General features: G+C 43.6%; 1 protein-coding gene across 19 annotated transcripts in view; it reads right to left on the bottom strand.

The window, feature by feature from the left end:
* Positions 1–26,919, bottom strand: part of RBFOX1 (RNA binding fox-1 homolog 1) — a 1,497,346-nt gene that overhangs the window by 41,154 nt on the left and 1,429,273 nt on the right. For 9 of the 19 annotated variants that reach the window (XM_036826205.1, XM_036826201.1, XM_036826199.1 and 6 more), the window contains 2 exons: positions 16,962–17,094; positions 314–356 (listed from right to left, as the gene is read on the bottom strand). In XM_036826205.1, coding sequence (XP_036682100.1) covers positions 314–356; positions 16,962–17,094 — 176 coding nt within the window. Of the gene's footprint in view, positions 1–313; positions 357–6,578; positions 6,619–16,961; positions 17,095–26,919 lie in introns of all 19 variants that reach the window. The other 10 variants (XM_036826196.1, XM_036826203.1, XM_036826207.1 and 7 more) reach the window with 3 other exon arrangements.

Here is a 26,919-nt window from a genome sequence, read left to right as displayed (position 1 = left end):
AATTGGTTCAATGAAACCCTTGAATTATTTTCTCTGAGTTTATATTCACTGAAGCCAGATACATTTTAAGCCAAGAAATGAAGAGCCAAGCCAGACCTCCATTTTGACATACTATCTAGCAGAGAGGGAAACATTTCATGATGAGCATCTCTCTTCTAGAAGAATTCACATCAAAACTGGAAAATTCAGTTAAGTCTTTCCTCCTTCTATGTTAGAGACCATCTCCCCTCCCCGGAATTGTCTTGTTAGTAGGATTTCACAGCAAACCCACAATCAATAGTGATGAGTTTTTCCACCAGCCGGGATTTCATACCTGCAGCAATTTATTGCCATACACAGGCTCTTGATACACTACTCTATAAGGAAACAGAAATGTAATGTTTTTCAATGCAAAAATGAAATAAAAGAAAATGCATAAGTCAGACAGAAATTCCAGAGCAATTCATTTACAAGTTTGCTTCTCTTATTTCACTAAGACCTAAGAGTGACCCATCAAACCCAAAGAAAGACCAAGCAATGCCAAGCCTTTTTTAGCTACAAAATCTCTGTAACTGAGAGTATCAAGACGGTGGGGCTGGGGATCAAACCGCACTCACTGTATTTGTGTTATAACCTGTGTTTATTTTTAAAGAAGAAAAAAGGATATTTTCATGGCTTCTTCCCCTACCAAGCATATTTCAATAGTTCAAGTTAACTCGCTCACATTTATCTCTTTATCTCATGATTGGAATTCTCTGGAACACCTGAGGATTTAACTTTGATGCCTAATGATTGAGTCAATTAGGATGACAGCACAGTAGCAACCATAACTGTATCAACGGCTTTATATTTTTTAAAATTTAATTTCATGTAGTAACACAACACAATTGCATTTCATGAAACAATGAATCACAATGAAGCTATCAAAGCTTCTTTTAACATATATGACTAGAAACATTGTGTGTGTGTGTGTGTGTGTGTGTAATATATATTTTTTATATAGTCTGGCTTTTCTTTCCAATTTAGTTCTACCTAGCCTTCCTTTTTAAGTTAAAATCTACGTTTATGGAACTACACCTGTAAAAGTTCTCTCTCTCTCTTTCTCTCTCTCTCTTATTTGAATGTTTCAAGTACAGATATTATTCCCTGTGGCTTGTCCACCCCATACACTCTCCATTATCCCCTCACTTCTCACCCTCCCCCTTTCCTTTCTTTCACTGCATTTCTCAAGTTTGCTCAATGGGGACAACAGTGTTATTCTGTTGGCCCAGGGCTTAAGGGTTGAACTTGGCAATTAGATCACATGGGCTCAAACCCCAGTGACAGTGAAGATTTCTGAACAAATAATTTCATCTCTTTTCTGAAAAAAGTTTCTTCCTCTGGGGGGAAAAAAAAATGGAGGTGATGGGTAATGGGTAATGAGATTGCTCCTTGATAGGACCATGTGCGGAGGGAATGAGATGATGTAACGGCTGAGTGTCTTGTCTCTTACACAGGACGTGCTTAACTTCTGGATGGGCTGTTGCCTCCCCCATCGTTACTGACCAGCCTAATGCCGACCTCCAGCTGGCTCAGATCCTGAAAGCAGGATCTCAGGAATAAACACTTGGGGTTTTTATCTGGAGAATTTTCTCTTCCCACCTTTCAATGCTACTGACACTTCTGTCCTGAGCTCAAACATCAGTGAAATGAGGACACCTTTTTAAGATCTATGGACAGCAGAGTGACATGAATTCAGAAATAATTGTATTTAAGTCATGGTGTCACCCAGAACCTTGTTATAACGGGATTTAGGCATGATGCAGAAATGCACTGGAATCTCATCCAGACATATTCACTAGGGAGCCTCTCAGTTGCATTGAGTGTTAGAAAGCTTAAGGCTTTTCTAATAAAAGGGAGCGAGGTTAACATTTACAGTCTGTATCATCGGGATTTCCCTGGTGGCACAGTGGTTAAGAATCCGCCTGCCAATGCAGGGGACACGGGTTCGAGCCCTGGTCCAGGAAGATCCCACGTGCCGTGGAGCAACTAAGCCCATGCGCCACAACTACTGAGCCTGCGCTCTAGAACCCACAAGCCACAACTACTGAGCCTGCACTCTAGAGCCCATGAGCCACAACTACTGAGCCCGCATGTCACAACTACTGAAGCCCACGCGCCTAGAGCCCGCTCTCTGCAACAAGAGAAGCCACCGCAATGAGAAGCCCGCGCACCACAGCAAAGAGAATCCCCACTTGCCGCAACTAGAGAGAGCCTGCAACGAAGACCCAACGCAGCCCTAAAAAAAAAAAAAAAAGAAGAAAAAAAAAAGATACCATTATTCTATACCATCTCTCTGTCTCTCTCACTCTTCCTCTCACTCTCTGGCTCTCTCTCCCCTCCTGCTTCCCCGTTTTCTCTTCCCTTCTTCCCAGTGCCCAGAACTCTACTCTCTTACTCTTGTTCCTACTGAGAGTTTCTCAGATCTTTTTTAACAGCTCTATTAACATTTCCTTCTCTCCATTTTCAATAGTTATCTTTTGATCAAATGCCATATTCTTTGCTATCTCCCTGAGCAGGTGAAAACACTTGTCTTGGTTCAGTTCTGTTCAGCAACCCTTATTTTCAGCTCCTTGATCGATGCGGCCTTATGAGATCTCTAGCTTCACCCCTAAATCTAATGGATTGCTTTGCAGGTCCCGGGGACGTGGTCCTTCAACTTTCAAATGGTTGATCATACCCATGTATCGCCTCTCCTATTATTTATACATTTTTTCATTAACTTGGCCCATTTTTCTTTTTTTAATTGACGTATAGTTGATTTACAATGTTGTGCCATGGCCCACTTTTCAATTCAAAAGAATTTATGGAAATGGGTACCACTAAACAATGAGTGAATTTGTAGGTTTGATAGGCTAGTGATGGAAGCTCAATTCCTACCTTTCGAAATACTAAAAGTGTGTATGTGTGTGTGTGTGTGTGTGTGTGTATGTAGTATGTCCTCAGGTAGAAGGGACCCAGGTGATGACTTTTGTGACCCTCCTTGCTGACTCAGAAACCCCTTGTGTCCTCTGACGTGTGGCCATCTGCACTGGGCCTGAGCATGACACACAGCATTTCCCCTGCAGGGCTGGGCTCCCGAGTAAGATGATTCTTCTTTGCACTCAGCCCAAAGGAGCGTCCCTGGTTTTGAACCTTAGCTTCTACCTCACAGCATCTTCTTACAAATCCACTGCCTCCAGCACTTCCAGGGTGTCCATGATTATCACTCTCTCTCTCTCTCTTCAATCTTCTCTTCCCTGAAAAGTTTAAGAGGAGCTAATTCTAGGTAAGGGGGATTGCTAGTTACAGGGATCCTGCGGGTCTTCCAAATCCTCTGTGCTTTGGCAGGACTGGGAGATGCCAGAGGGCTCCACCATCAGGTGGGAGGGATGGGGACCTTGGACGACAAAGAGGAGAAGGAGCTGGAGAAAGCAGGGTATGTACAAAAGGTCAGTCGTTCTGGTACCCACGCTGTTATAGTTGCTGGGTTGCTCTGATCCACTGTCAAGGCTGAGGATGATCGGGGCAGGAAGATTTGGAGAGCAGCCTCCCCTTACTTTCCTTAAAAGTAACCAAAGCCAGAAGCGTATTACTCTGCCCAATAAAATGAAAAAGAAATAACTGGTTTAGACCTATTAGAGGGGACCAGTGTGTCTAAGACATGTCCCAGGTCTTCTCAGGATGACCCTAGACCTATTTATTGTGCACTATTTTTTTAACACCTTTATTGGAGTATAATTGCTTTATAATGTTGTGTTAGTTTCTGCTGTACAACAAAGTGAATCAGCTATACATATACATATATCCCCATACCCCCCCTTGCGTCTCCCTCCCACCCTCCCTATCCCACCCCTCTAGGTCGTCACAAGGCATCGAGCTGATCTCCCTGTGCTAGTGCACTATTTTTAATGAGATCAAACGAGCAAGCCACAAACTTCCTTTAAATAAAATAGAACCTTGCGTGCCTTTTTATGAACCTCTTTAATCATCATTTCTTTAAAAAAAAATGGAGCACAGGGGACACTTCCAGTCATCAGATCATACCAGCATCTAAAAGGAGGTAGGGGTAGCAGCTTGAAATAGCACATTCAAGATTATAACATACTTCTGGCCAGGATGAATCCTGCACCATAAGCTTTAGAGTGCAGGAAATATTCATATTCTTTCTTGCCTTAAATCAACTTAAGTCCATCTAGGAGCCCTTGGTTTGTTGCCCTAAGGGGGCAGTCTAGTTCATCACTGTCCCCCACATACATACACCACCCATGCAGCAAGATTCCAAAGCTGCCATCGGACGCAGAGCAAAGTGTTCCAAAAGCTACCTTCCTGGAAGGAGGACAGAAATGTGCTGCGTAAACAAAGCTAAAACTTTATATTTCAGTTAGCTTTTCCGTCACCGAATTGCCTGTTTGGAGCTGCCTCCTTAAAATCTTATCGTGATAATATGAACAGTGGGAAGAATATATAAATGTTTTTGGCTAGTAGGGTGGCTTGATGAGGGCAAAAGGGACAGATTTCTAAGCCTTGACACCAGGAAACTCAGGACTTGAAGTTACTGACGCAACTCTGTTCATCCAAACCTCACCCAGTGGGAAGCAAAAACCCCAAAAGGAACCAAAAGCACAAAGGGAGTTTTCTGGAGCTTTTCTCCCTGAATGGAATTTCTCTTTCCACCTTAGTCTGGATGCTCTCTTCTGAGTCCCTTTGTCTCTCTACTTGCCTTGTTCTAGCGGATTTTCATTGGTCTCAACCAATGCAGACGTTCTCTATCCGTTACTCTCGCCCATTCTTTTTCCTTATTTGTGGGCTCCTACTGCCTGTACCTTCAGGAAGCTTCTACTTCCTGTTATACAAAAATCTATGAGGCAAGGAAAAGACACCAATTTGACCTACCCATAGGACAGCACAAATTAATAATTCAATTAAGTCATTGTCATTTTACAAACAATTCAATAAATTATTGTCATTTTACAGAGAAGGGAACACTCAATAAATGGTAGCTAATAATTGTAATGTGTTTGATTTTAGCTAGGCTTAGTAATGTCCACATTTTTTCCCCCCTTGGGTGAGTGTTGATGAAGATAGTTTTCCTTTCTGTGTATTTTCTTTTTTTCTAATTTCTCCATCCCTTCTCTACTCTCCTCCGTTTCCCAAATTAAAAAAAAAAAAAAATGTCCTAAACTAAGTCCTAACTCCCTCCATTTGCATCCTCTATCCAGAGGCTACCCTAGGGGAAGGGTATATAGACTGATGTTTGGGTTCATGGGTTATCTGAGGATGTGGAGGAGGTCCAGCCTGTTTAGCCCCTGCCTGCTTTTCTATTTAAAATGATATAGACTCAAAGTTCGGAAACAGAGGACTTGAGAAGGAGTGGACGGAGCTACACACACAAGAAGCAAATAGGTTGTTCCCTGGGTGAATAAGGAACATGTAGGTTGCTCTTTCATTTCATTAAGAGGGGAAAAAAAAAACCTAACCCACAGATAATAATAAATGTACTTGATGCAATTATAATAAAACCCAAGTTCATCATTGATGGAGATTAATACTCTGCCTCAAAATTGTAATTATTTGAAATTCGAAAGGAAGGAAATTAAATAACTAGTGTCTTTCCTATTTTCTAGTAAATTGCCTCAATTTGATCAGAAATATGGTTACATTTTTCTTTGTTATCTAATCTATAAAACAACAAATACGATTCCACTGCATTTATTTGAGGTCCCTCGTAATAAAAATAATGGTATGATTTAGAAAATACCCTCCAACCCCACCCATTTCTTTTAAATTGTGTTTATTCCAAGTCATTTTCAAAACATTGCTGCTAATATCATACCACGGGTGAGTAACTACCTCTAGATCAAGTTCGGTAAATTTAATTATGGCCCCATAATGAGACACATCCTCCTCTTCCCTAAAAGTGAAAAGCTTAATAAAGTGGTACCATTAAACAAACAATTCTAAATTGGACAAATGATTCTAAATCAGGTAACTGTTTTGGGGAAATGGAAGGAATAAAGAGTTGAAAAAAAATAAGAGTTGAATGCTCAAGTTGGTCTGTATTTTGTTAGGAGATATTTCTTGCTAAAATCATCCATGGGGGAGAGAGAGAGAGAAATGGGGTTTGGGGGAAGAAATATCTTTCTAGGGCTGTAGTGATCAACAATTAAATATGTTTACAAGAAAACATCCAAAACATCAGCCATGAAAATATCTTTTCACCCTCTACAGCTGGTAACTACAGCTGTCATCCTACATATTATATTGAAAACACACAGACCATACTGAGAACTTCAGAGAGGATTTCTTTTTGAAGGAGGGTCTTTCATTTGACATGGGAAAAAATGTCATCTTTTTTGGGAAGGTGTTTTGCATTTATTCTGAAGTTAATCAGGGAGTTAATTCCACTCACTCAACAGCACGACGGCTATCATGAGCAGGCCTTCAGTCCTCCACGCCTTTGGACTCTTTCTCACAGGAAGAGGAAATGGGCGGCACCCAGTAGAGAAATTTGCAGCAAACTTGTAAAAAGAATGACTCGGGAGGAAACAAGGATGGCATGCACGTTAATGAATACTTACATAAATGTCTGCACCATAAAATCCATCCTGGTAAACAACACTGCAAGGGTGCACACACAAAGAAAAACATTCATATTAGTGCATTTCCCCATGCAGACACACCAACCCCTGCACTGGCAAAGTTAGTCTGGTCACAAGATCCAAAACACAGGAACTGAGGATCGTTTTCAGATTGGTTAAGGAGGTTGGAGACAACGGCAGTCCATCAGACTGAGAAAATTAGGCTGGGGTTCGGTGTTCGGCCCAGAATCAGGACATGGTGGCGTGCTGGGTACCAGACTTTCCAATCTTTCCGGAGGGGTGCAGAAATGCAAAGAGGATTCACGTTTATTTTAAGTGACCCACGCAGATATGAGGATCGGGGTTTGCGTTCAGCCAAACCATCTAGGTCCCCCCGGAAAAAAATCATCTGCTTAAAATATATGATTGGTAAGAGCAGGGGTATGGATGGCACATTTTCAATACGGGTTATAGCTGAATGACCTCAGGGGCATTGCACGATCCAAACGATTTCAGAAATTTTCTTCTATACTCTTTCACACTCTAGTATTCTATTTGGTAATTCCATGTGCCCCTCTTTTATGGTACATGTAGGAGAATATCTCTAATAATACGGGTGTGTGAACAGGTGTGTAGATGTGTGTGCAAGAATATATGTGTGCTTTTGTATATGGGTGTGCTTCGTGCGTATATATGCATATGAATGTGTGTGTTACTTTGAACATGTAAATGCATACGTGTGTGCATGTGTATACCATGTACATGTGTATAAGTGCATGTGTGTGCATGTGTATATGAATGTAGATAATGTGCATATGATGTGTGTAGTAGTATGTGTCTGCACATCTGTGTGTATGCGGGCTCATGAGTCATATGTGTGTACATGCCTATGTCTGTGTGTATATTCACATAAATTATAGCCAGACTAAGCAGAACCCCACATAATGATTGAACAAGCCTGACCTCACAGCAGCTCTCTGACTGCTATCCATTTAGTCATCTCAGAGAGAAGGGACTTCACAGGACGGGGTAAATAAAAGATCTTGGACTTTTCCAGAAGTTTTTTGGTTTACCTCGAGTGAAATATCCAGGAAAAGAAGCTCACAGCTCTGTGATCCTAGGAAACCGACTTAAAATTCCTAAGCATTAAAACGGGTTTAATGAGGATCCCATGTGGCCTGCGCACCTCACAGGCCTTTGTGAAGATCCCAGGACATCTCAAGTACAAAAATGCGGGTTTCTAAGGCATGTTTCCAAAGGACAGCAGTTGTTATTAATAACCTTCCCTGATCTCCTCCCATGGAGTTTACAGATGATTTATGATTCTGTCAAATGCGCCCCACCGCAAATTCTCCACTGCGCCCCACCGTCGAATGGAGCTGCAGTCCTAACAGAAGCAGGACTTTGATTACCGAAGGATTCCAGCAGGTTTCAGGAGCAGAGTGGACCCGCAGGTAAGCCAAGCATATCGAGAGCCAAGGGGAGACACTTGACAACACACACATGCACACACGCACACGGCAGTGACACTGGTTTGCTGGAGAACACTGCAGTGTGCCTCTCAGAGCTTTCCAGAGTTGACTGGCTAAACCCCAAGTACCATCATCTTTAAAAACGGGGCAGGGATTTCACATGCTAAGGAGGTCAGTAGGAATCGCTTTCAGCTGTTTTTATTTGGATCGAAAAGGGGCTCCGGTTCACAAGAGCACTTGTCAAGCAGCGTCAAACCCTAATCCGAGATACCGAGGTAAGTGGCATCCTGAGCTAGGCTTTGATTTCTCTTTCAACATTTCCAACATAAAAAGATACTGCCTGTTGGGGGTCGGAAGGCAGGGCTGGCCTCAGCCAACAAGACTGGGCCCAGAGCTGATCATTCAGGCCGATCAGATCAGTGCTGTCCATTCCTCCATGACATCACGCCCTTGCAAGTGCTGGTCCTTGTGCCAGGGAAGCCTTATCTCCTGATAACCTCATCCAAAAGCAGAGCACCATTCAAGAGCCAAGTTAGAGAGGAAACACACGGGCATCTGGGTCACAGCCTCAGCAGTCAGCAGCTATGTGCCCTGGGACTAATGACCTAAGCTATCTGAGCTTCACTTCTTCATCTGTGACATGGGGAAGGAGGTAAGTGCCCACGTCAAGGGAGGACTGAGTTAGGTGATGTGTGCAAAGCGATGAGCAAGGTAGTTGCCAACATAGTTCTAATTAAATATCACACCGCTATGAGCTTTATCCAGTGGCCACGCCAAGCGGAGTTTTTCCTCCTTCCTGTGAACACCAGCATCACGTTTTCCGGTCCTCGAATCCTCACTTGGTCCAACAATTTTAAATATTGGTCGAATATTAAAGGCATTTGTGTAGGCGGCTCATTGCGCCCTGAAAGTTGCACCCAATAGCTTTCTCGACATTCTATCCCGCTTGATGGCCAACACATTGCTTTTCACACTGAAGATGTAAGTAAATATCTGTTGAGTGAATATTGCCCATAGTTTAAAGGGGGGGTTGGCCATTAGTAGGTGACAGAAGGTGACACAGAGCAATTCTGGGTAGAATCTTCATCTGGTTATTCAGCATCAATGGCTGTTGTCAATGGGGGAGTGGGGGTAAGATTAAAAGACTGGACCCTGGGACTTCCCTGGCGGTCCAGTGGTTAGGACTCTGAGCTTCCATTGCAGGGGGCATGGGTTTGATCCCTGGTCAGGGAACTAAGATCCTACAAGCCACGTGGTGAGGCCAAAAACAAACAAACAAACAAACAATAAAACCCCAAAAACCTGGACCCGGACTTAGGATACCAGTGCAAGAGGCTAGACAGAATGTGATGCACATGTGAACAATATATTAATATTTAACCAAACATTAATACACATTCAAACATGGGAAGGGATGCCTTTCTCTAAATATTTGTAGAGGGGGACCCCATCTGTGTCTGCTCTTCTGTGAATCATGGAGCAGACATTGGGGGCTGTTCCAGGGGACACAGGACCAGGATTGGCTGAGGCAGAGCTCTGGCTGAGAAAAGGGCCCCTTCTTTCATCAGGACAAGCTCTTGTGCACTGTGGCCAGCTGCGTGCCTCCACGGCAAGCCTCTTGGTACCAACAGCTCCCAGAAGTGAGTCAGGAACAGGCCCCGATGTTTGCCTTAGGCTTGTTCAGCTGGGTGACCTGGCTGTCACGCTCTGCCCTCCACCATGGACCATGGAAAATTACTCAGGGACTCTGACATCCCATGTTTACAGGACAGAACCAAAGGGAACGTGTGATGTGGCGTCTCATTTGAACAGACGCAAACAAACTGACTGATGAGCCCTATTCCTCTGCTGTTGAAAGGCTTACTACACTCCAACCACGGTGCTGAGGCTCAGGGCAAGTCCACCAGCTAAGGCTGCCCTCAGGGAGCTTACAGGGAGGCACAAAGCCAGGTACACTGATGTAAGGTGGCAGCCGCGAGAGCCGCTGCGGGGGAGGGGAACGATGGCGCTCTGACCTGGTAACGGAAGGAGGAGGGCTGGCATCGGAGGCGAGGGAACCCCAGCGAATGGCCCAGAAACCCCAGTGCCTGAGCTAGTTCAAGAGGAACTAGGGAGGAAAAGCAAGCCAGGCAAAGGGAACAGCCGATGCAAGGTCCGATGTCTAGAGGGTCCAGGGCATAATTTCTAGTTTGGGGGCGTTCAGAGGCCCAGCCAACTGTGGTGGCTTCCCTAAGAAAGGAAGTGGAGAATTCTAGCTGCTCTTATAAACCGCCCAGGGTAGGGACTGCTGGTTTTCACTACGGGCAACACCTGCACAGTTTGGAGAGAAACGAACCAAAGGGTGAGTGATCTACCTTCACAATGACTCCAAAAAACTAGGAACCGATACAGCCATCACTGGCTGCATGAAACGAAGCCACCTGATGGGCTGTGAGTTTCATCACAATACTGTGGGTTTTTTTCCTAAGTCATAGCACGAATATGATCGCCACAAGCCCTCACACCTAGAGAGCGATTCCTCTGTGTCCATCCCTAGTCTGACCTAATTATCATTATCCCACCTAATCCTCAAAATACCCCTATGAGACGGATAATGTTATTATAGCCTCTTTGGACATCAAGAGAGTGAAACGGAGAGAGCTAGGTACTGACGAAGAAGCTGGGATTCTAGCCCAGTTTGTATTGGCTTCACAGCCCAAATTTTTAATTGCCATGGCAGGCAGCAGTGGTCAAACTTCAGCAGGCATCAGGACCACCTCGAGGGCCTGTTAAAACACAGATGGCCGGGCCCCATGCCCAGCCCAGAGGTTCTGAATCAATAGATCTGGATGGCGGGGTGGGGAGGTTGGGTCTAAGAATTTGCATTTTTAACAAGTAACAGGGGATGCTGACGCTGCCGGCCCTAGGACTAATAGGCTTATTGCCCTACGGAGCACCAACCTCCACGTGTCATTTTACTTTACATTTGAGACAACCCCGAAGGTCAGCTTCCTAGGTCCTATTCTAAATAGGAGCTGGTTATAGGCAAGCTCTTAGAAAGTCCCATGCTGGTTTTCAAGAATGGATCCAAACATTTTTTTAAAATCCCACTAAACAGGTGCATATGTGAAGGGAAAGGAAAGCAGGGGATGATGTCTAATGCGTAGCTATCGATAAATTAGCCACATCCCAGTACAAGAGAAGAGAGTTGCCATCATGCATTGAACAGGTGCAGCCTTATTTTAATGCAGAGGCGGTCTGTCTAGCCATGCAAAGGTAATTGTAATATCTTCGGAACTGCAATATGCTTTTGCAAGAGCGTAATGCAAATGCACATCTCATTTTCTTAGAAAGGTAATAACAGGAGTTAAATATCTGAATGAATGCAAGCAGGGAATGATTGCACTATAGCAAATTAGTTTACTTTATAAAAAAAGGAAAGAAAGAAATCATGCGATGCCCAAACTATACAATCTGTTTGTGTAACATAATATATCCCAACCACAAATACATTCTTGAAGGAAAGGTTATTTAAAGCTGCTTTATCTTACTGCCCATTCCAAGTGGAAAATAATATTTTTAATGCATTCAAATCTAGTTGTTTTTGAAAGGATATCAGGTGGGTCCATAAACTCACTGGCATTTGTATAGAATTGTGCAGTGTATGTACACTGACATTTTCCTGGGGAAAATATGTATTTTAATTAGATTATCAAAGGCATCTGTGACATCCCACTTTCTCCCCCCAAATTTAAGAACCACTGACTTAGAGTGTTTGTCTTTAAATGCACTCAATTAAGAGGCTTTTTTTTTCTAATGTAAGAGGTTACATTTTAAAACTGGCTGATAATTTAAACAAGAATTCACAGCAAAACCAAAAAACTAAAAAAGCTAAAGAGAATTCTGGAAAGTATTCTGGGGCTAGGTGATGATGACCTAATGTTTATGTTCATCGAGAAACTGCCCAAGCATCAGATAATACAATCTGAGGATAAGACATTTATAAATTAAAACCAAAAATCATGGTTGATTTACAGAAGGAAAGGTTTGCACACACTGTTCTAAAGGCTTCTTCAGGACCTAACCTGAAAGCACTCCCAAAGGCTCTGTGTATGGGCTTCATTCTTGCACTGACCAACTGTAAGAAGTTTTTTCCTGGGATACCACCATATCTTTCTTGTACTTAGAGTAGCATATTCACCTCAAAATACTTCTCCTGGTAACTCTGAGAAGTTGTATATACATGTGACATAATTAATGACTTGAGAAAGTACAGAATGTCTTGCTCAAAAATAGCCAGAGAGCCAAGATAAAAACCCTATAGCAAATGCTGGGTGCTTAACTTAGAATAATAATAATAATTTAAAAAATCTCCTATGGTTCTCTATATCCCTAGCCCCATACAATATGATTGGTACATAGTAGGCACTTGATAAGGTGCTGTTAATGAATTAATTAACTAATTAAGAACAAGAACTTGGTGAGGCCAATCTCATAGGGTTTTGTGGGGAGAGGACTGAGGTTTAGTTGGTGTCCTGTAACATCCGATGTTGTACTGAGTCTGGTGTATGTGTCTCTGACGCTTCTACCTTCCATCTTCATCCACACATCATCAGCCTGCCAGCTCCCTTAGATGACAACTACCCAATGGGTAATTTCTCCCAAATATGAGTCCTAGGAAGACACACTGGACATGGTAGCCGTTTATCTAAACAGACTCCAGGAGCAAATGCAAGGAGAAATATGGACGACTTGGTCCATTTAGCTCTCCCTGAGACTGTTCACTAGTTAATATTTTATTTCCGATCTACAGATTCCATAAACCACTGAAGTGCCTCTGTCCAAAGGCATCTCTGTGGCTTATGGGAAATGGAGGTCTGTGAACTGTAGGAGTCCCTCAGCCAATGGGTACGTGACTCATGGAAGGAAAGATATGGGTGCTCAACATAAGCCAAAGGGGACCCTTGAGAAAGAGCGGAGTATAAAAAGTCAATAACCACATCAACAGCAACAACAGTAGCTACAGTTCACGTAACACATGCCATTTGATGGAACTGATTAAGTTGTAACCTTACCTGCATCTCCCTGTTTCATCCTCTATCAACCCTACGGAGGCAGGTGTAGTCTTCACTCACCTGCTAAGGCAACTGTGGCTGCAGAGATTAAGTCAGCTACCCAGGGCAGTATGAGATAGAAGAGCAGGGGCCAATCTCATCTGCCCCACAGTCTGTGTCTTTATAGGGTTGTAACAATCTTATAGACTGTGTAGACATTAGCTTTCTGACTCATCGCCCATTCTCACTCAGTTAGTGCTGGCAATCACTAAGGGGCTGGTTGGCCCAGTCTAGGGCTTTCCTCTCATTCCTGTGATCCTTGGTCCAAGCAGAGCCTTCCCCCCGCCACCAGGAGTGATCATGAATTAATGTCCCAATAACTTTCTATTTAGCTATGTGAGAAAGAGGAGATAGGGCTCTTCATAACCTACATTCTTTACTTGCTGGGAGGAATTTCAGAAAATATCATGATGTGGAGGGAAAAACCAAATCAGTAAAAGGAAATGTAAGGGCATCCTTAGTGAATCCTCCTGGGTGACTATCTTGATGTGGTATACTTCCAAGGGTCACTCAAGGCTTCACAAAGGTGGCCTTGGAGGTTCTGTGGATTTTTTTCAATCTCTCAGAAAAAAAAAAAAAAAATGGAAGCTATACATGGACATAGGATAAATGACACATTCTTCGTTGTGATTTTAGTAACAGTGTATTCATATTGGATACTTCATGGAAAACAGAGGTTTAGGATGACAGATATGTCTTCAATTGGTGACAATGGGGAAAAATAGATTCTTCCTTAATAAATGCAGTTTCTTAGGTGATGGCTTATAAAAAGATGGGGACCCTGAGTATGAGGGAGCATCGCAGAATGAGAGCTTAACGTGGCAATTTAGGAAATGATTGGATTTTTCCTGGATTTTCTTTCTTTCGTTTTCTTTTTTGGTTTTAAAGTTTTTAAATTAAAAAAAAATTTTTTTAACTGAAGTATAATTGATTTACAATGGTAATGATTGGATTTCTTCTCTCCCTGGAAGCTTTCTAGAACCCAAGCTGGTGTCCACTCAACACCCTATCTTATCACGTATCACATTTGTTGAAATTGTTAGCATCTATGGTGTTCCCTGTGCCTGACTGTAAGAAACTCCTCCAAAGGCGCCATTTGCCTCAGCATCCTTAGCGTAAGACAGTGCATCGAGCTGAGAGAAGCAATTAAGCTGAACTGGACTGGAGGAAAGACAGTCAAATCTAGAAATCAGGAAACTAAAGGACTCTGAAGACAAACAGCTACAGGAAATGCACACTATTCCCGGGACCATCTGAATCCTGATAATGTCATCCTGGAAACAGAAATGGGTTTCCAACCTCTCTGCTACTTGCTTCCACTCAACATAGATCAGGGCACTCTCTACTCCAGCCAATGTCTGCGCTGTGTCCTGCTCAGCTCTTTTCCTTTCCAAGATGGGCTGCCCCTCCCGGCCCCTCCCCCCAGGGACTCCTTCAGCCTAAGCCAATGAAGGGAAAGGAACCTTCACTGAAGATGCTGAGTTCACACTTTTTCATTTGGTTTCAAAGCACTCCAGGCAGTTTGTAATCCAGCAAAACACCCAGGCAACTAGCTGAATTTCCTCCTTTTCAATCTGCTCTTATAGAACATGCAGACATGGACACACACACCCTTAGCCCTTCTGAATTTCCTACTCTGCCCGTCTTGAGAATTTTCTCTTCCTACTAGGTGTGGTTTCAGAATTCCAACCATAATATTGCCAGTGAAGAGGCACAATTCACCATTATAACCAAAATGATCAGGAAGATCACTGGAATATTAAAATGAAATCATGTCCAAAGCAGTCACCAACAACGTGCTTCACCGCTTGGAGACACCTGGTTCTCTCCCTGGCGAACACGGCATTAGTTATACCTGGTTATTGCCAGCAATGAGCAAGTTCATTATAAGTTAGCCAATTTCAATTTTTACAGCAGGTGCGTTACTCTGAGATTTTTATAAATTGTTCACATGAGGATAAGCCATACAATTTTATTTTTTTCTGTTCAATATAGTAGTGATATACTGAGGGTACATAGACCAAAAAGCGACAATTACCATCTACTAAGGTAAGATAATGATTTTCAGACAAACTAATGTGATATAAACATGCAATTTTGCATTTACGGCTTATGAATCTTGCTTTCATGAGCCTAAAGGGTAACTTATTTTTTCTTCATAACTCATGATGTGACCTTGGGAATAACAAATCTTTGTTTCTGCCTTTTTGAATCTAAAAATGCGCTCGACACTGTGGGCTGGAGATAATGGTCATACTATCAATGATTCCTACAGTACACAGTCAGATATATAAGGCTTAGGCCCTGCAGACGCATTGTTTTGGAGGGTTGGGAGAATTTAAGGCCGATTCATCCTTGGTTCGTTATTACCCTCCACCTTTTCGGTAAAAAAGTAAAAAATAAAAAAAATTTTTAGAAACTTTTTCGCAGTAGAAGCTCAGAATTGCACTAAGAAGCTCAGAATTAATCCAACTCTAATGACAATACAAGAAATGATGGACATTGTCTTATTTCTCTGCTTTTATTTTCCCTTCCTGATAATTTCATCAAATTTCACTTCTTAATATTCATAACTTTGTTTCATTGCATTTGTTTTTAAAACACTTCAAATGCTCTACTTGGGAATGCGTGAGATATGAATAAATAATGAACAAAGAGTGTTTCCCTTTGTCATCAGAATAGAGGTGATCTAGGCTTATTCAGGTTTTCTAAAAGATGGATAAGCCACAGAGCTATATAGCAAATGCATTTAACCCTTTCACACAGTCCTGAATATAGCCAGATTCTTTCTAGAGACCAGAAAGCCAGTCTCCTGGCCAGACTGTGCTGGGTATAGCGGAGTTTTCCTTTGAGCAGTACTATTGGCATTTGGGCCCCGTAACTCTTTGTGTTGGGGGGTGTGGCGGGAGGCCGTCCTGTCCTGTGCATTGTAGGATTTTTAGCAGCAGCCCTGGCCTCTACCCAGTAGATGCTATCACAACAAACAAAAATGTCTCCAGACATTCCCAATGTCCCATGAGGACCACTGCCTTAGAGACTTCCCTCTCTCCGACTCCAGGGGGCCAGAATGTTCTAGGAGGATCCCTAACAGCGAGGCAGAAAGGGTAGCACTTCAAGAAAGCAGTCCATTACACCAGTACCAATTTTTTTTTTTTAGCATTCACCACCATTCCTTGATATTCACTTGGCAATAGCAAAGTCCACGTACAGAAAGACCAAACAGGCCTTGGGGAACAAATCAATCTGCACTGTCCTCAGAGAGGGAAAAAGGAAGGCAAAGGCCATTTTGGAAAATCCAACTAAATGAGTCACTTCCAATTTCTTTGAACTTCAAGAGTTCGCGTTAGACTCGACACCTAATTTTCTCTTCTGGGCCAAAGGTTCATTCACCTTGAAGCACAAGATGTCTTTGGGGAGGGGGGCAAGACCGCCCCAGTTAATTGTACGTTTGAAACTCTCCTGTCCCTCCACCGAGGGATTCAAAGGGCAAATGTGATCCAACCTCCTTAATCACCAGATGTTTGCAATCATCAGAAAGATGTCTTGGGCTGTAACCATTTCTCTGTTCTCCAGCATTCAGTCTCAAAGAGAATTTACATAACAAAATGTGACATGTAGAATGCTTAAAGGCACCAACCATGACAAGACGAATTACACTCATTTTTCAAGACTCTTTGCAAGGTGCTGCACAGCAAGCGCGTGGGCTGCATGCCGGGCGGTTCCGGGGGGGGGGCGGTCAAGGCCGGCATGCGCTAGATCGCACGCAAGGGGTGCTGGTGCGGGAGGCCCGCCCGGGGTCGGGGGGCTGCCCCACTTACCCGCCGTAGGCCGGGATCGGGGGCGGGGGCGCCGCGGCCCGGAAGGTGTTGTACACGGTGCGGCCGCGGCCTCGCAGGTGCGCCCCTCGGTAGGCGGCCGCGGCGGTGGCGGCTGGATACGGGAAGCCGGGCACTGCGGGCGACAGGAGACAGCAGAGCTTTCAGAGGCACTCCTGCCTTTGAGGGAACCACCCGCCCCCGCCCCCGCCCCCCACTCAGGACCCTTCTCCCCGCAGGCCAAGGCTGGACACCTGCCCCGCTTCCTTCCCAGAGTCAGGCTTCCAAAGGCGCGCAGGAGGGAGGAGACCAAGGCCTGATTCCAGAGAGGATGGGCTAGTTCAGCCCGTGGTCCCTGTGCCCAAGGTCAAGGACAGACCTTCACAAAGCATTCTTAATAACGGGAGAAAAGCTCACTGCACAAACTTAAATTTTTAAAAAGGTATTGCAACAGATTGCAAGATGTGTGTGCAGTGCGTTCTCAGATCTGTCTACCTATCACCCATCTATCCACATGCATACATATGCACATATGCATAGTGTAACGTACATGTGGATGAGCACACACTATGCATATGTGGATATGTACACATACATCTGTATAAGCATGTGTGCATGTGAATATATGTATATATGTGTATATACAATATACCTGGACGTTTGTGTGTATATACATGTACGCATGCATATGCGTATATGAATATGTAAATGTGCATATTTATATATGTGTGCATATTTATACAGTTATATATACAAATTCATATGCATACATATTTCAGTGTGTTTGTAGTTATCTCTGGGGCTGAACTTCATAAGTAAATGTTAGTTGTCTATTCATAGCTTTTCCCCAACCCATTTTAATTTTTTTTCCCTTATTTTCCTTTATGTACCTATATTGCTTGTTAAAAATTTTAAGTTGAAATACTGCGTTCCTACAGACAAGTGTACACATCCTAAGTGTATGGACCTCTCAGGCTCTAAGAAACAAATTATTACTAAGGTCCCATCAGCCCCCTAACCATTTATACAGCTTATAAAACCATTTCTACCACAAACATAATTGCAGAGAAGTGTGGGAATTCGACTCTGAAGGAAAGGGTTTGGGCAGGGTTTTCTTCCCTGGGGGAAAATTCTCTGAGCAGAATGACTTGGTGAGGAGTCAGCAGGGAAAGTAAGCCTGATGCTTGAGATCCCTGATAATTCTTATGGTTTCCTCTGCCTGGGGTGTCATTCCTCCTAGGAGGTCTGCAAATCCTCACGCATCAGGGCCCCTGAAGCCTTCAGAACACCACCTCTGCCTTCCTGCTCCTTCTGTCACTGAATCTCACCGCTCTCACCATGCTGGCCCTGCCTGTCCCATCCCACTTAGCAGCAGGCACTGTTGCCCACACTGAATCCCGTGGAGGGGATGCTTTTTTAGGAAAATACTGTCCCAGGACCTCTATATTAAAGGCTCAGAAAGTCCTAAGGTAAGGGGAGTGCATTAACATCATTAACCCAGAACCCCCAAACTTCATTTTTCCAGGAACTCTAGTTTGCAGAATACCCAACCTCTCACAGGTATTGAGGGAAGTCAGTCATTTATTACCTTTACCTCTTCTATTCATCTGCCAGCTCCTTGAGGCCTCCCACCATATCCCATTCATCTTTGCATCTCCCTGCGCCTCCCCCACGTCAGCAGAAGCCCCCTGATTTTGTCCACAGTAGGTTCTAGAAATTGGACACAGTAGATTCTAGATGACTTACATGCATGAACAAGTGAATGAACTGTGGGCTGTGGTCCAGCCAAATGATTGACAGACTATCCAGGGAACTTTCTCTCCCTGTTCCATTCTCTCCCCTCATCCTGCTTAACTAACAGGAGCTTTGAGGATTTCAAGAGAGAGGGAGACAGGTGATATGAACCAGGGTGGGATGGCTTTCCTCCCCATCTACAGCCCTGCCTCCCCTGCTCCATTTCCCCTGGGATTTCAGAAAGTGGTGGTAACAACAGGCAAGGCTGGGAAGGACACAGCTTCTCTTGGCATCATAGGACCATAAAGGCTCAGAGAGGCCTCACAGCCAAGGAAGCTCTTTCCCCAAGTTAACTCAGCATATCCAAGCTTCCCTCTGCCGGGATCTCTATTTTGCTGAATACCTAGCCTCTCACAGGGTGTTGTATTTCGTATTATGTTAAACTTGCCTGCACCCAAATGGCTGAGAAGGGCTTTTCCCCTCCCCGCTATCACGTTCAAGAGTAGAAGCCCTCCACCCAGAGAACACACTGGTGGTTGCCAAGGGGGAGGGGGCTGGGGCAGGGATGGAGTGGGAGGTAGGGGTTAGCAGATGCGAGCTTCTATATATAGAATGGATAAACAACAAGGTCCTACTGCATAGCACAGGGAACTACATGCACTATCCTATGATAAACCATAATGGAAAAGAATACTAAAAAAAGAATGTATTGATATATATATATAATATATGTAACTGAATAACTTTGTTGTACAGCAGAAATTAATGCAACACTGTAAATCAGCTATACTTCAATTAAAAAAAAAGAAAAGAAATAAAGAGTAGAAGCCCTTCACCCCATCAATTCCCATTACTCCCAGAGTCCTTGGATAGAGTAGGTTTGCAGCTGCATGTGGGTGGCAAGGGGCGGGGAGAAGAAGGAAGTGGGATTTCCCACAGGAGCCATTCCCAATTCTATATTCATGGAATTGCATGGAGTGGAATATAACCCTTGACCCGGAAGTGAAGGCAGACTAGCTATCATCTGGAATTCTCTGTGTGTTCTTGAATGGCCAGCAGCTATCCGGTTTCGTGGATTCTACCATATCCTTCTGTGATGATGCTGGTAAATGCTAGGGTGGTAGAATCAAGCCAGAATGATTTTTATCTTTCTATTTATGTCTGAGAAGACCATCCAGGTTATTTCTTTTTTTTAATTGTCGTTCAAGACAAATCATACAGCAGTACTTAATTCTCAGCTCTCCAGCCCTCACCACCCATGTTTCCTGGCTGGTGTTTCAACTACTGTTCTTGACATTGCAAAGAGGTGTCAACCTCAATGGGAAAAGCAGGGAAGTCCTAATATCGTAAAAGCCCAGGAGTCATGAGATAGGAGATGTTGGCTTTAGGACTGGGGAGAAAATGAGCAAGCGTGCCTTTGACTCCGGCGCTATCTTGCCACAGTTCAAATATTAAGTTTTCAGAGGAACACCTTGGATTTTGAAAGAAAGCAAATGAAAAGTTCACAATCTGGCAGAACAGCTGGCTGCCTGTGTGAGGAGACACAGTAATTACGCTGACCCATTCATTATCGCTGGCTACGGCATGGAGTGAGCCAGACAAGATCCCTCTCAGCGACAAGCAGGTTTTACAATAATTCTTGGAGGATTTAGATGTTGAGATAGAACATGAAACAGAAGCTCAGCAGTAGAGCGAGGGGAACACAAGCTGCTAGAAGGGTAGAGCCAGGATGCCACTTCGTACCCCCTTTGCTGCAGGGAGAAAATATCCTTCTCGATGCAGGATAAGGGATTTGCAGGTCTTAATACCAGGCTCTTTGGGCTGCTCCAAGCAGGGCCCATTAGAGGGATTCTTATTTTGTTAAAGGAACAAGGGAAGGACTGCACATCAACTTCCTGGGAGGCCAAGTACCCTTAGGTAAAATAAGGAGGTTCCACTGTAACAGGGGCTTCATGGAGAAGGCACGTGAGTCTCCCAGATGGATGGTTTTCTCAGCTATCCCTTTCTTGTTGCCGTCTAGAGCTGGCCAAGGGGTCTCTTTAGGAAGTCTCTAGCTAGTCACCGTGATGGATGAATGTTCCTTTCTCTTTCCCTCTTTTCTTCCTCCCTCCCTTCCTCCCTTCCTTCCTCCAGAAAATAAGCAGGACCCTGTGGGGCTCCTGGGCACAAAAGCCTTTCTGTGTCCCCTTCCATGAGTTTCAACAGGCAGGTTCAAACAGTTGCTAATCAGGAAAGGGAGGGGTTGGGAAGACAAGGGAGGGGCAGTCAAGAATCAATAGTGCAGCCTTGGGGCAGAGTCCTGGTTCCCCCTCAAGGGATACATATAACAATATCTTTGAGATGTTTTGCAGATACAGAAACCCCTGCCAGGTGGGAGAAGTTAACTGTATGCTGCCCACAAGCACTAGACCCCAGACCGGTTGGAACCAGAAGGTTGATGATGCCGACTCCCACTTACCTCACCACCAACCAATCAGAAGAAAGTCCACGAGCTGATCACGCCCTCCTCTTTGAACCATTACTATAAAACTCCTCACTACCCCCTCCAGGTCGGGACACTCAATTTTGAGGGCATTGCCTGCTGTGGCCCCTTTGCCTGGCAAAGCAATAAAGCTATTCTTTTCTATTTCACCCAAAACTCTGTCGCCAAGATTTAATTCGGTGTTGAGATACAGAGGCCAGATTAGGCGTCCATCCCTCCCTCCCACCCTTCCTCCCTCCTTCTCTTCCTCCCTTCCATTTATTTTCTAATCTCCTTCTGAAGAATGCTGCCATGAACCTTCCCGGGTGTACTAGCAATCAAGTAACTTGATTGATCAAGTAACAGAAGGAAAAAGACTCTCACCACTGCTAAAATGCAAGCTCCATGAGGGCAGTGCTCGCCATCTGTTTTGCTATTTGATTTAGAAAACTGCCTGACACAGCGCAGGTATCAGCTACCTAACACCATGCGTGGACACCCTTTGATGGTGAACCCACGTTAGTCTCCTTTCTGGGACAGTAGAGGCCCTTCCTCTTCCTCTCCCACCTTCCATAATCCAGTCCTTTATACAAAGCACCCTGCCCAAGATTTGCAGATAAACAGTGTGCAAATAACACACCGGATCTCACTCAGCTTTATAAAAACAATCACTATGCCCATACTTAGAAGGTGCTGTACTGGCCCAAAAATAGCAACCAGACTTGGAATATGTGTGATTCTGATAAAAAGGGAGACAACTTGGATAAACCTACTGCACTGGGAATTACTGCCCACCCTCAATTCATTTAAATTAACGTTTACTGCTGCACCGTGTCGGGGTATGGAGATTGGTTTCTACTTCTGGGGGAAAAGCAGGGCTCAAACTTTTTCCCCAGACAGGTGATGCCTGTCTGGTCTGTAAAAGGAACTCTGTCACGTTCCTCCCTTCATGGAACCCCACACAGCATTCCCTAGAAACCCAGCAAATCTCAGTCTCTGCATGCAATATATGTGTGCAACAAGGAACAATGGAAAATAGCAATCGTTATAATGCCTAACTTGCCTGACTTATAGCCATGCCTTCTGTTTCTCCCCATCTCCATTAGAGGACTTTTCCCCTATGGCTGGTTTAGGACAGCGTGGCTCTCTTCTCTTGCCAAATGGTCAATTTCAACGGCAAAAAACCCACAACTGTTTGTCAAGCTTCCTTTAGACTCACATGGGATGGCAGGAACTGATTTATTTATTTTTACTTGCCTACCAGGTGTGTTGGCTTATAGATCATGGTTAACTGCATATGTGAAGTGAATATTTAAGATGATTCAGATATAGATTAAAACAAAACCAAAACGGCTTTATCCTTGAACCATGTAAAAAGAATGTAATAGGGAAGAATAAGTCTGACTCCATGCTAGATCTGTTTCTTTCACTTAAACCTTCGTATTCTATTACTTTTGCTTCGATTTAAGAATGTTGTCTAGAGCCCGAAATAGACAGGATAGCCCATTCTCAAGGCTTTGACTTTTCAGGGTATAACACTTTCCCATTCATATAGAGATAAAAAAGTTCAAAACAGAGAATAACATTTGTCTTGCTGGAGGTTTACAGGAACATCCTGACCTGACCTGACCTACCCGACAGCTACAAGAACAAAGGATTCTGACACCAAGAAGTCTGCAACAACCAGCCACGGCCCTCCCTCACCTTGGCTTTGTTGAAACCATTTGGGGAGTTTGGGGTTTTTGGAGCCACCCCTCTCCTTGCATGTCCCTGCAATAAACCTTCCTGTGCTCCAAACTCCGACATGTAGGTATTGTCCGGCCTCACTGTGCACTGAGCACACGGACTTGGGCTCAGTAACAAGAAGACATCTTAATTATGTGCTTATATTTCAGTGTGACACGTCTCTTTTGCTGAGCTATCATGTCCTCTATCAATACCCCAGTTCAGGAGTTTGGATCCAGGAAGTGGGCAATAAATGTTTAATAAATCCAATGCAAAATGCCAGGTGGAAACTCACAATGTCCCCTCCACTTCTGAGATGGAGTAAATCAATGCTAATAAAAGCCATCCACCTGTCACCCTCTCCAATATTTGTAAATGCCTCTTTGTTAATTAAAGAACAATGTTAGAAAGAAAAGACACCAAATTAGAGGCATTTCTGAAGGCCAACGCTGGAGTTTGATTTTTTTTTTTTTTTCCAGTTGAACTTCAAGTTAATAAGCATGTAAACAGACCATCAATGGGGAACAATGGAAAGTATTCAGGATGCTTTGTGGATACCAAATAAATCCTTAGTTCTTGGCATGAGGGAGACAAGGGACCGGAAAAAAGAAAACATAGGTTCATTATACTGGAAAGGTTTCCTCTTAAACCTGATCCAGCATGAATCAAAGTGAAAAATCTGGTATCACTGCAATGAAAATTGGATTTAACTCATAAGCTAAAAATGAGTTTCTCTCAAAGAAAACACGGCAAGAGCTTCTGGAGCAAATACCAATTGCACATCTTGTTGACACGTCAACACCCGCAGCCCACCCACTCCCAACCTTCAGCTAGATTTACATCCAGAGCTTATTGGGAGGAGGTTAGCAGAGTAGCCATCTCAGTTCTCGGCAATAAGGAGTTCTTCGCCAATGAACTCAATGAAACGGAAACTTTAGGAATGTAACCAGAGGCGTGCTGTGAGGTGCTCAACTATCAAGGCAAATCAACATTTTTAAACAGAAGATGTGTGGGTGTATCAACCCCGCCCAATGGGCCATTTACCAAAGTGTCAACTGCTTATTGCCTGTCTCCCCGAAAAGACAAAGCCCCCACCTCCCACCTCCGACGAGCTCTGCGTTATGTATTTACGGTGAGGAACACGTGATCTCCGCCCCCCCCCCCCCCCGCCCCACCGCCGTCTCTTTTAGGATTGTGGTGCTTACCTTCGAAAATAAACACAAATGAGATCATCTCAGCAGCCCGGAAATCCCAAGAGAAGATACACAAAACCAGTGGAAAATACTTGAGGGTTATAAACTGCATATTAAAGTTTTAGAGCTCTGGGAGAGATGGAAGAGTAGCAGATGCAAAACCCGACAGGGGGGCAGATTCTGCATCAAAGCCATAAAAATATACAACTGCTTTAACGGGCAATTATTCTTTGCATTTGTGCACGGGTTTGAATTTGCATGAGGTTGCCAGATGCCCTGAAAAGGTGCCATTAGGATGGTAGGCGGGGGGAGCGCTCTCTTTGTCTGTTCTTCCTCTCCTTTGCTTCATAATTGCCACCCTCCCCCTACCCTTGAAATGTTTTAAGACAGAGATGTTCATGCTCATTTGGGGTTGAATTGTTCCGTGGGTAATTTACAGTAGGAAATATTCACTTACACAATTCTGGGGGTGCAGACGCGGTTTCAACAGCAGGTTCACGGTTCTGCAGGATTCCCCTTGAGGGAACTCCCGTTCCATGAGCTGGACCATAAATTAAGACGTGGCATAATAGGTAACATACCGAGGTGAAATAAACAGCCAGCTATAGCTCAATTTCACAGGCACAGCACTGTGTGATAAACCTCACAATGCATTGCCCCCCAAAAAAAAAACCCCAAAAAAACCTGATGATTTTTTCCAAATGGCAAAAATGTTTGCACATTTTTGCAAGACAAATCTCAAAGAAAGGTACATAAAATTGGTTTGTAGCACAGAATTTATACACAACTAGGTCACTGTCTTTAAATGGCATTAAATGGAAAACGTAATATGATGGACCATATTTATTTAGTTCTAGGTCAAAATCAAAATGGAAAGGCTTTCAATTTGGTTGAAATTTAGTCATTTCAAGGTTTGGGGGTAAAAAGGGAGTGTTCCATCCACGCAGTCATCTACAAAAAGACCAAAATGGCCACTCAATTTGTTGGACTCTCTGGTTCTCATATGCACATATATTTATCCCTGAAATGCACATTTGGGATCGGCTTTTGTTTCATTTTAAAATGCATGTTGATATTAAATACTGCTGTTTAGAAGTGAATAAATCTACATTTTGGACAAACAGTTCCTTATAGGACATCCTCATTTGAAATGCATTGAATAGGAAAACAAAAATTTCTAATTAATGTACAAGTCTAATCACCATTCTCCACATGGAAGAGTAATTTTTCACTGTTCATTTGCTCGGTTTAATCTCAAAACTGACATAACAGAAACGCAATGTCCTATAAATCTCCGCTCATTTGTTTCTTTAATATTCATATTCCATTGAACTGCAGCTGCTTGTTGCTGCAGCCTATTACAACTTACGAAAGTGTCGATAAAAATATTATGAAAGGCAAGATGTGTTTCTTCCTGGCTGCATGTGCCATTTATTTGGGGAAAGACAATAAATGGCTCCTGGATTGTCCCCCCACCCCACCCCGGCCTGCTGCTTGGTGGGTGATTAGTGATTAATTACCTGGCAGCAAATTGACATGGCACGAGGAAATTGACACAGCCCTGATTAATTAACTTTTTACGGGAGGTAGTTACTCACAAAACATTGTGCACCATAATTAAAATCTCTTTACATAACGTCATGGTACAAAAGTTTTAGTCAAATCCAAATTAGCCAGAAGTTTCTAGGCTGTTATAGGTCTGATGAGGATGCAGCGAAGGAATTGGCAAGAACTTGAACTTGGAGAGTGAGGCACATTTTTGAAAGGAAAAAAGATGGGGACATTGTGCTGGCTTGATTGCCCAAGATGAATTTACTGGCCTAACTCTTTACTGTATGAGGCTAAAAGGCCTCATTTTCCTCTAGCCTCCTCTGACTGCTGCTTCTCAGTGATAAAGATTCTCGCCTTTGTCCAGTCCCTAAACATCGATTCTCTAATTCAGTTCTTGGTTCCAGCATCACCTCCTCCTTCAAAGGCTTTTCCTCTCAGTTTTACCCCACACTTCCCAACACGGCCACTGTCACCATCATACCACTCCTTTTTTTCCCCTTCACTTACCATCTTATTTCCACCACCTCATCTGATCGCAACTTCGTTATCTATTTCTCTTTTGGGGTGTCCTGAGGACTTCATTTTGGTCCTTACTGTGTCTCCAATCCCCAGAGGATTACCTGGTCCCAGGTAACTGCTGAAATGTTTATTCATTATATCGTCAGATAAACTGAGGATGCCATAGTAGGTCCGTTACAGAGGAAAGATAATTGACAGTTCTTGAACCTGTGAGAGTTGCTAAGGTGCTGCTTACGAAGGATGCCTATTTTAAGAGAAACTTTAATGAGGATGTTAGTGGTGAGTGACTCTGGACCTCACTTGTATAAAAGTTCAGGCTGTGATAACTGAAATAATCCAAGCAAAGTCATGATTACAGTTGGCATAATTCCATCCTCTGGTACTCCATTATCAGATGGAGGAGATTCTACTGTATGATGAAACAGCTGCTAGCCACTAACCCACAGATTAACTCACAAACTCTTCACAAAGCCACACGAACCAGTTCTTATTTTGATCTTCACTTTCCTGGCGGGGAGATGAAGATAGAGAGCAGCTCAGAAACTCTCCAATGATCTGAACCCAGGCAGCCTGACACTAGACCTGTCATCTTATCTATTACACAAGACAGCCAGAACGAAAGCATTCCATGTCATCTTTGAGCCAAAACTGTCTACTTCCACTCTCCCCACGCTGCTCAGAGGCTCTCAATTTGTACTTCCCTACTAGTGTCTGGACAAGCTGCTCCACCACCTCCCTCTATCCATACCACATCCAAGAGAACCAGCCCCGATTCATC

The sequence above is a fragment of the Balaenoptera musculus genome, chromosome 15 (genome assembly GCF_009873245.2).
Source record: "Balaenoptera musculus isolate JJ_BM4_2016_0621 chromosome 15, mBalMus1.pri.v3, whole genome shotgun sequence".
In the NCBI taxonomy this organism is placed as follows: Eukaryota; Metazoa; Chordata; class Mammalia; order Artiodactyla; family Balaenopteridae; genus Balaenoptera; species Balaenoptera musculus.
This window is presented reverse-complemented; position numbering and strand designations above follow the sequence as displayed.